The following is a 10,257-nucleotide window of genomic DNA, read 5'->3' as shown; positions in this document are numbered from 1 at the left end:
GGGATGAAGCTGCCCACATCCCCTTGCCAGCTAGTCAAGAATCGGCATCGCCATTACAGCTGTGCAAAGAAAGGTCATTCTGTGCTGCAGAAGATTTCCTAATAGGAACAAAAGGGGGGATTTAATCCATTGTTTTCAATGGGAGCTGCTAAGTGCTTAGCTGTTTTGAAATTGGGGCAGAAATGGATCACTGAGAAGTTAATTTCCTCCTTTATACCCGAGTAGCAATTGGTGTGTGATGATAAGGTTGTGATACCTCAAACAAACAGCTGGGCTCAATCTTCACTCAACAAAAAGGAATTTGACTCTTTGCAGTTTATTCGCAATAATACATTTAGAGAGCACTGATTGTTACCCACAAGGCAAAAGCAAGCTACGGCTATATGCGAGGTACATTAAGAATGATTCAATTTGTCCATATGAACTCAGCCTGATTCCAACAGTGTCCAGGAGAGAAGATTTAGACAGGAAAGGGAATGTCTTCATCCGGTTCTGGTGAGGCCTGGTTTGGCTAGGCTGATGGGGCAAAGCCTACTCTGTTGTTAGCCATATCAAAGACAGAATAATATTCCCTAAGGAAGATGTTACCCAGGATCCAGATTGGTTGCTCATTCTGAGAAGATACGTAAGTGGTTTCAACCGCAACTCTGCAGTAGCCATTACTCTGTAAGAGGGAAAAAGAGATAGACACGTCTCTAGGGCTGTGTAGGCTGCACTCTCAAGTGCCAGTGGAATTTTTAGGAGCTTCGCAATGGTTTTGATGGGAGCAGGAGCAGGCCCCCATAAGCTCGCATTGTTGGAACACAAACACCCCATCGTTTTTTAAGTGCTGTTAGAAATGACAGGCAAACAGAGCTGCAGTGTGGTGGGGTGGAGGGGGAAAGGTCTCTGCCTTTGCACAGAAGCTCTGACTCCCTATTGGGAAACCATGCATGGTTCATTGTCACTGTAAGATAGAAGTTGGGTTTGCCTTTAAAGTAATACATACGTTGAGGATGTAGACGGAGGGGGGCAGCGGGAACTGGGATCCGTTGATGATGAAGGTGATGGTCGGCATGTTCTGGACATTGCTGCAGTCAGCCAGGTACTGTGAAAGAAAAGAACAAGAGGGGGTTAAGACAGTAACAACCTAGAGCAGAGGCTGCTCCCAACAGAGGAGAATGGCCACTATATGGTATCTACCGTTCCACCCAGCTGAGGGTAGAAATTAGAGCTGGGAGAAGCGTTTTGCTGAAAAATGCAGGTGGACCAAAACTATTCGTGAACTTGACCTGATAGTTTCAGCTGTGGAAAGTTTTTCAGGGCCAGGAAACCACGTGCCAATGCTCAGACATGTGTTCCCTCTTTATAACTTTTAGCCCCATGGTGAAGGCCCTTTCCTGGATGGTGGGAAATTTCCATTCAAATCCCCACCCAGTAGCATGGACTTGAACTCAGATCTCTCCTGTGCCAAGTGAGTGCTCTAACCACTAGGCTATTGCAGGGTGTGTTTCTCTCAGTCTCTCTTGTTGAAGCTGTTCCATTTCAACATGAGAATCAGGCAGAGAACGATTTAAATCTCTTTGGCACTATAAATATTTAAGCTTTTATACAAAGGGGAACAAGCTTCAACAGAAGCGATCGGGAGCAACCCAGCCCTGTAAGCCTGTGACTTGACTCACCCCTATACTAAACGAGCCTTGATCAGCCACTAAAACTGAGAAAAAATTACTCCAGTGCTTAAGGCACCCCACCTCAGGAATGCCCCTACCAAGAGTTATAACACCAAGGGCTGTAAAGTAGAGACACCTAGGCGCTGGGAAGTTTTAGGGAGGATACAGAAAGACCCCAACAAATGGTGAAATAGATCAGATAAGCTCTGACCAGAGAATTTATGCTGACCATCTGCACAAACAAAGAAGGTCATAAATAAGTGACAATTTGGGCATGAAAGATAAAGCGCAAAAAAGATTTGAGCAGGGAGAAGGAAACATAGGTGCCAGTGCATGACAGGTTACATTTTGCTACCTAGGGGGATCGAATGTTCTAGGTTTAGTGAAGTTAAAGGCGGTCACTAGTTTTACCTATGTAATGCGAATAAAAAGCAATGCTCTTTGGGAACCAGAGCTAGAACTCTGACCCCTCTGCACGACCGTGACGTGCAGAGCCATCAACCGGCACCCCCCGAGTGAATCCTGACTGGGTGAAGTTTGTCTGTATATTGGGAGTGGCGAGCATAAGAGATTGGCTTGGCATATGTGTTCTCTGTACGTCACTAATAAATAGAAGTTCAGAGCACAGCTGTGTAAGGCTCTTCACTGGGAAAAGCTCCCACAGACCCGTATGGCCCTGAACACCATGGGTAAGGGCGGGTACTTCAATTGACCAGGTTTTCCTTGAGCCCCGTGAGTAAGGGTAGGTGCTTTACACCCTAAGCCCTTGGTAGGGAAAAGGTGGGGATACCTACATTAACCGGGTCACGCCATGAGCCCTCGGAAGCATATAGGCGTAGTCAGGGCCGGCTCCAGGCACCAGCGAAGGAAGCAGGTGCTTGGGGCGGCCAATGGAGAGGGGCAGCACGTCCAGGTCTTCGGTGGCAATTCGGCGGCGGGTCCCTCAGTCCCTCTTGGAGCAAAGGACCTGCCGCTGAATTGCCACTGAAGAATGAAGCAGCGCAGTAGAGCTGCCGCCGAAGTGCCACCGATCGTGGCTTTATCTTTTTTTATTTTATTTTTTTTAATTTTTTCGCTTCCCCGCTTGGGGCAGCAAAAAAGCTGGAGCCGGCCCTGGGCGCAGTGGCCTAGTTTTTTGCAGGTAACAGCCCAGAATAGCCTGGCCCTGGTGGTTGGAGCACTCCCTGGGAGAAAAGAAAGTCTGATTTCAGGACTCTGCTCCAGAGCAGCGATTCAGACCTGGGGCTCTCCCATTCCTTAACCATGGGGCTACAGATTATGAAGGGAAACGCTCACACCAGGTTTGATGGCCTGACATGAACTTTACCAATCTGCTGAAAAATGACAACCATTTTTGGAACAGAACCAAATATTTCCCCCAAATTTTTGGTTGTCTGGAGAAACTGCAAAACCAGTTATTCACACAGCTCTAGTAGAAACCCCTCTGCAGCACTCTGCCATTACATGGACAGCAATTCACCAGCCTCACACATGCTCTTCTGCCTGACGTGTGGCCACCCGCAATGGTACGCCCACTCGGCCTGCTTCAGAGCTCATGCTGACTTTACACTGAGACAGCTCTTCAGGGCGTGTAAGTCAACATCGCTCCAAAGCTATGCCCATTAACACCAACTAATGATCTGGCCCAATTGCTTCTGATTTACACTGGGGAAAGGGAGATCAGAAGCTCTCTCCCCATACTCAGGGGAGACTTTCTGTTCCCCAGATGTAGTTAATGCTGTCACCAGCTTTAAACTTCTGGTTTAAATCCCTGAGCTCCTCTAGGAACCCTTGTATGATCACCCAAAAGCCCATCAGTCTCATCTTCTTGTGTCTTGGATTCCTCGTGTCAGGCATTGCAAAATCCCTCACAGACGTCCTCGGCAGCACGACAAGGCACCTGTTGCTCCTACCTCTCCACTGGATTCCTGAGCACCCACAGCCTGCAGGAAGTCCCCCATGTACTGCTCTGGGATGGTGAGCAGAAACGTCCCGGTGTCCACAATGCCCTGACAGCCTTGACTGCACCAGCCAGTCGCCTGCTGTCCGATAGCGAACCTAAGGAGGGAAACCCAACAGACTTCACTGTGCACGTCAGCCTCTGATGCAGGCTGAGCCAAGAGCACAAGGCTTCAGATACTCCGTAACGTGCAGTTCAGTGACCCGTATTCTATACAGCCAAGCACTGTCACTGGCCCCGATTCAGCAAAGGACGGCTGCACATGCTTCACTTTCAGTGCTTGCTTATCTCCCTCTCTCTTCAGCAAAGCACTTAAGTATGCCCCTATCTCTAAGTAGCTGCTTCAGGACTTAAGACGTGTTTAAAAATAAAGCTTAAGAGCTTTGCTGAATTGGGGCCTACGATAGGCGCTTTTAGCATTACTTGAACCAAAACCCTGGATTCAAAGTCTTTTGAGAGTGACTGAAATCCAGACCCAACCTTTATCCTGGGCCAAGATCAGACCTTGTGTAAGTAATAATCTCTCTAGGCTAGCTAGAGAATGAGACAAAATTCCTCCTTTGTTCAGCCTCCAGCACAGAAAAGTTGAGTTCACCAAAGGCCGCTGACTTCACTAATTGCAGCTGGAAATATCTGCCCATGGACAATAAGGAGGAAAGACTCACTCCCATGTTAATAAAGCGGGGGTTGCAAACAAAACTTACTCTTCAATACCAATCTTCCAGTAAACTTCTTGGGTAACAGGTACCCAGGTAATCTGGCCAGAGAACAGTTCGATGTCAACGCCGCCCAAGATGACTTCCCCTCCGTAATCATACGTTGGTTGCCTGGAAACACAAATAGTTAAAATATCAGACAGGGATCAGATTCTGCCCTGTGGAGCATGGGGCGTAAAATACATGTGCATGGGGGTCTGGGTGATGGATCGACAGTAAGAAGACTAAGGGGTAAATATATGGTGAGAGAGAGAGATGGAAATTTAGACCGAAAATACATAGGAGGGGTGAGAGAGAGAGATCTTACCGTGAGAAATAGAAACTGAAGATGGGTTCAGTAAGCTGGCCCTGCTGCAGTATCTCCTGCATAAGTGTCCTGTACCCCGGTATGGCTACGGGAGGATAAGCCATTCCCAAAATCCCATCAAAATACGTATAATAGAAGGGGCTGCTAGGCTCATCCTGACTCAGACCAAATTCCTGGTTCTCAATGGCGATGTTCTGGATCTACCGGGGAAGAAAACCATTGCTCTCAGATAGAATTTTATTCTAAATGTTGACAACGAAAACAAGTAACCATTTCATTCTCAAGCGTGGTTGACACTCAAGATAGTCCGATAAAGCACATCATTAGGGTTAGATGCTGATCTAATGCTTCTCTAAGCAGCTACATATACTCCATATGGGGTGGGAGTCAGTTGAGACAGTGTCTCAATCAGAGAAGAAAATTCAAGGCACAGCAAAATTGGAGCAAAATAAAAAACCCCATAGCCTAATAATGGTCAGTATAGCTAGTGTTATTCCTAACTGACCTATGCACTGGTTAACTCAAGGCTTGTCTACATGAGAAAGTTGCATAAGTTTAACTTAAATCATTTTTTAAACCAGTTCAGCTAAACTGGTGCAAACTCCTTTGTAGAAGCTCTTCTCTCGATTTAAGAGTGGCTTTATGTCACTTTGCTTAAAGAAGCTAACCCACTCTTATGTTCCTGATCAACTTCAATGACACCAAAATAAGCCACTCAAAACAACACAAGGGCATCCACACCGGGGTTTGCACCGATTTTACTAAATCGGTTTAAACTCACATCTTAAGTTAAAACTGGTGCAAGTTTCTCATGTACACAAGCCCTTATTATGTCCTGCATTAACAGGGTCTGATTAACAATATAAAAATCATATGTACAGGACCAAATTCACTGCTGGTGTCACAACACGGATGCCAGTGGAATTTAGCTCATAAAGTGTCCTCAGATAAATGTCTCCAAGCCCACTGCAGTTAAACTAGAAAGACGGATCACATATTCCTGCTGCTATGTGGGGTACACGCTTCAGTAAATTGCATTCAAAACAAGACTTTATTATCCACAACCCCACATGTTTTTAATCCCAATGCCCTCTGACGGTGCCAGAGACACAGCTCAAATGACAACGCGTGATGGGGGTAGCGCAAATTTCACTTACTGTCACCGTGTCGTAACCTAAAACCACAGTCACGTCTCCAAACCCATAGTCCAGGGTGTAGGTCTCTCCAATGTCGGAAAAGGTGGATGACTGGTTGGGGTTGAACCTTGCATGATTGGCTAGATTAAAAACAAGATTGCAACATCATGGTCATTCTCTTTGGTGGCTGCAATGTGATTTGAGCCGGTCCCATTCAACTGCAGACTGAGTGCCCTGACGAGGCAGCATTTCCCCAACAGCTGACATGGAGTGAAAGAACAGGACCAAGAATCAGTCCGGGAGTTCTTATACGACAGAGCAAAGCAATGATATTAAGCCAGATAACCTCAAACAGACTTTTTTTAATGCTCATCTTCTTTATTTACCTATCTTGTACCTGTAACCATAACATTTAAGAATTATGGACCAGATCCTCAACTGGTATAAATAAGTGTCGCTCTATTGAAGTCAATTTATACCAGCTAAAGCTCTGGGTAATAGTTATGCCCTTCATAGCATTTGTTGTCTCCCAGCATGACTGCTTAAACTTTAGTATACACACTACAGTATTCTACCGTGCAGTATCTCAGCTGTAGAGTTCTGGACTACCACTTTAGAATACTGTAATACCTTTTATAAGGAAAGAGTGATCCATACGGTATTCAAGGCTTAGAAAAGAGCTCTAGGAGACTAGCAGATATCTTAGTATGACATTCACAAATACTGTCTGAGAGGATCATTTTTGATTTGGAAGATGCTGCATCTTCTTACCTAGTTGGAATTTGACTCTGCTTCTCAGGAGCAATGCGCCCAGGACATGCATCTACTGAATAGTTAACAGTTGAGCAGTACTCACAGCAGGCCTCAGTCTGGCAGTACGTAGATGGAACCCACAGGTTGGAGGAGCCGGTGTCGAAGAGAACCAAGAAGTTCTGGGGCGGGGTTCCAATGCTGATCTCTCCAAAGTAGAAGGACTGCAAAGAGAGAAGACGTGTGGGCAGGGGGATTCCTTTGTGCTCGTAAACAGATTCCAACATTTTGACTTCTCTAGCATCTTCCATCTGAAGATGCCAAAGGTCTTTACAGCCTTTAAGGAATTAAGCTCCACAGGGGTGGTCCATTATTTTGCATATGGGGGAATTGAGGTATGAAGAAGAGAAGAGACTTGCCCAATTCACCCAGCAAGTCAGTCGCAGAGCCAAGAACAGAACTGTGACTTCTCAACTCCCAGTCCTGCACTAGAACCGTACACCCAGTCTCTGGAGAAGACACATTATGTGTCCCAGGGAATACAAAGCAAACACTTGGGAGTGATAAAGTGGGAGTGGGAGGAAGCAGGGTAACCTGGACTCTGCTTTTTCTCCAAACGGAAATACAACTGGAAGCAGAACTTGTGTGTTCATTGTATTCCGTTAGATTTTTTCATCCAAACCACTTCAAAATAGTTACAGATTTCCAAGGACTGAAAAGAGGGATCTATTGACTTGTGACCACAGAAGTACATAGATTGACTAGGTAATAAGGAAGGAAAGAAGGCTAGCAAGACTACATAAAGAAAGGAGAGAGGGAGAGAGCCTTAATACTCACATCCAGGTAGTTGGCTATTGGTACATCAACGACATTGTAATTATTGAAGTGGTACTTCCTGGCAGGATCAACTTTGTGATGCTTCAGAAAATCCTCCAGAACTCCTTTCTCCTTCATCACCTCTCGCATAGACTTTCCTTTCTTCAGAGTGACTCTGCACAGAACAAGAGCAGCTCAGGAAATGGTTCGTCCTCCCAAGCATCTCTCATGTTGTTCCTCTCTGTATCCTGCCATCATGCCGTTCCTTCCTCTTAAGTACCTCTTACAGATCAGTGCGTTACCACTCAAAGTGAGAACGTCTGAGCAGAGGCAGAAATATATTTACAAATATCATACAATTAATAGTACTTTGTAAGGAACATAAGGACCTGACTTAGCAGAATACAGAAATGCTGATTTATTTACTATGTGGGTACTTCTACGCACTCCTCACTACAATATCTGTTCTGGAATACTCACTTCACCAGCCCTTCTGAGAGCTGGAGACAAACCAGAGCCAGGATGAGCCACTTCATGGTGCTCGATTTCTCCACCAACAGCTCCTGATCAGAACACGTCGGTCACTGCCGCAAAACTAGACTGACGCATCTAATCTACAATCCCTACTTTTATATCCTGGGCACTGCCTCCTGCTCCATTATCTGCTGGCACCCAAATTCCCATATCACAGTGCTCACCCAGTGTCAACACTTGGTGTATTTTATTTCTCCATGAAGTATGAAGATGTTTGTTTCTTTTGCTGGGAGCTGAGATTGTAAAGCAATTAGCACTTTTGACAGCCAGATCAAACAATTAAGATCTGCTCAGAAGCAAACCTCTGCTCACAACAAAAGAAAGGTGTTGTCAAAATGTCAACACACTGGAGCGTTATCTGTTTGCTTCAAAACTTCCCTGCCAAAAATGAAGAAATCCATCGCTGGCTGCAATGAATGGAAATTTGATACAGTTCTCTCTTTTTGACTCTAGTGGTTAGCCAAAATTCAAGGCCTAGCTGATTGTTTTGCTTAGGAGAAGAAAGTCATGTTGGAGTCAGGTATTTCTTTGATGCAATCTGGTTCACTTACAAAGGCCTGGTCTACACTACGGGTTTAGGTCGACTTTAGCAGCGTTAAACCGAATTAAGCCTGGACACGTCCACACAACGAGGCCCTTTCTTTCGAATTAAAGGGCCCTTTAAACCGGTTTCTTTACACCACCTCCGACGAGGGGATTAGCGATAAAACCGGCCTTTGCGGGTCGGAATTGGGGTAGTGTGGACGGAATTCGATGTTATTGGCCTCCGGGAGCTATCCCACAGTGCTTCATTGTGACCGCTCTGGACAGCGCTCTCAACTCAGATGCACTGACCAGGTAGACAGGAAAAGACCCGCGAAGGTTTGAATTTCATTTCCTGTTTGCCCAGCGTGGAGAGCACAGGTGACCACGCAGAGCTCATCAGCACAGGTAACCGTCATGGAGTCCTCCCAGGATCGCAAAAGAGCTCCAGCATGGACCGAACGGGAGGTACGAGATCTGCTCGCCATATGGGGAGATGAAGCAGTGATAGCTGAACTCCGTAGCAGTAAAAGAAATGGAAAAGTATTAGAAAAGATCTCCAAGGCCATGAAGGACCGAGGCCATAACAGGGACACACAGCAGTGCCGCGTGAAAATTAAGGAGCTAAGGCAAGCCTACCACAAAGCCAGAGAAGCAAACGGAAGGTCCGGGGCAGAGCCGCAAACTTGCCGCTACTACGCGGAGCTGCATGCGATCCTAGGGGGTGCAGCCACCACTACCCCAACCGTGTGCTATGACTCTCTCACTGGAGAAACACACAGGGAAGACGGTTCGGGGAACGAGGAAGATGACGATGGAGGTACTGTAGGTAGCTCACAGCAGCAAGGAAGCGGAGAAACCGGTTTCCCCAACAGCCAGGATATGTTTGTGACCCTGGACCTGGAACCAGTAACCCCCGAACTCACCCAAGACCCTCAGGGCACACAGGAGACCTCTGGTGAGTGTAACTTTGTAAATATTTGTAAACATTACAAAAAAAAAGCAAGCAAGTCTGTTAACGTGTATGGGGATGGGGCGGAAATCCTCCAGGGACATCTCCAGAAAGCTCTCCTGGTTGAAATGGGGTGATTTTATTAAGGGGGACATTCAGAGGCGCCCGTTCCTGCTCTTCTGACCAGAAATGTTCCCCGCTGTTAACCACGCGGTGGGGGGGAGGGGTGAAGTGATCATCCCAGAGAATCGTGTGTGTGTGTGTGGGGGGGGGTGGTTTACTTGTGTTTGTGCCGCATGTTAACCGGGAAACCGCAGCCCCCTCCTTTTACATTGAAACCCCATTTTAAATGGACAACCCAATTCATCCTTGATATGGGAAATGCGCTGCTGTTTGCAACCTTTCCCGCATGTTAAGAAGGTTAAAAAAGCCAAAACACTGTGGCCTACGATGGCTGCCTGCAAGCCGAAATATGCGACCTTGTAATGAAAGAGTGTACCCATTGTTCCCTAAAATGTGTCCTTTTTAACCACCTCTCCCTTCTCCTCCACCAGCTGCAAATGTTTCTCCTTCGCAGAGGCTCGTGAACATTAGAAAGAGAAAACGTAAGACGAGGGACGAGATGTTCACGGAGCTGCAGATGTCCGCCCAGGCTGATAGAGCACAGCAGAATGCGTGGAGGCAGTCAATGACGGAGATGAGAAAAGCCCAATATGAACGAGAGGAGAGGTGGCGGGCTGAATCGCGGGAAGAACAGAGCAAGTGGCGGGCTGAAGACGATAGGTGGCGTCAGCTTGCAGACAGACGGCAAGAGGCAATGCTCCGTCTGCTGGAGCATCAAAGTGATATGCTCGAGCGTATGGTTGAGTTGCAGGAAAGGCAGCAGGAGCAGAGACCGCCGCTACAGCCCCT

General features: G+C 46.7%; 1 protein-coding gene across 1 annotated transcript; it reads right to left on the bottom strand.

Annotated features, from left to right (window-relative positions):
- Positions 1–296: 296 nt before the first annotated feature.
- Positions 297–7,927, bottom strand: LOC128836776 (pepsin B-like). The gene is made up of 9 exons (XM_054027359.1): positions 7,818–7,927; positions 7,359–7,512; positions 6,628–6,745; positions 5,793–5,911; positions 4,636–4,835; positions 4,317–4,439; positions 3,566–3,710; positions 989–1,087; positions 297–664 (listed from the first exon to the last, which is right to left on the bottom strand). Exons 1-9 carry the CDS (start codon positions 7,871–7,873, stop codon positions 512–514), a joined length of 1,167 nt encoding a protein of 388 aa, XP_053883334.1. The 5' UTR covers positions 7,874–7,927; the 3' UTR covers positions 297–511.
- Between the last annotated feature and the right edge of the window lie 2,330 nt (positions 7,928–10,257).

The sequence above is a fragment of the Malaclemys terrapin genome, chromosome 4 (assembly GCF_027887155.1).
Source record: "Malaclemys terrapin pileata isolate rMalTer1 chromosome 4, rMalTer1.hap1, whole genome shotgun sequence".
NCBI classification, from domain to species: Eukaryota; Metazoa; Chordata; order Testudines; family Emydidae; genus Malaclemys; species Malaclemys terrapin.
This window is presented reverse-complemented; position numbering and strand designations above follow the sequence as displayed.

Bases quoted from the DNA above. Each gene is read 5' to 3' on its own strand.
- LOC128836776 (XM_054027359.1), bottom strand. From the start codon at position 7,873: ATGAAGTGGCTCATCCTGGCTCTGGTTTGTCTCCAGCTCTCAGAAGGG. The intron at 4,836-5,792 runs GTAAGTGAAATT...CTTCCCCGGTAG, and splicing joins TAGGTTACGACACGGTGACA to ATCCAGAACATCGCCATTGA. The intron at 665-988 runs GTATGTATTACT...TCCCTCTTACAG, and splicing joins CCTCCGTCTACATCCTCAAC to AGTAATGGCTACTGCAGAGT.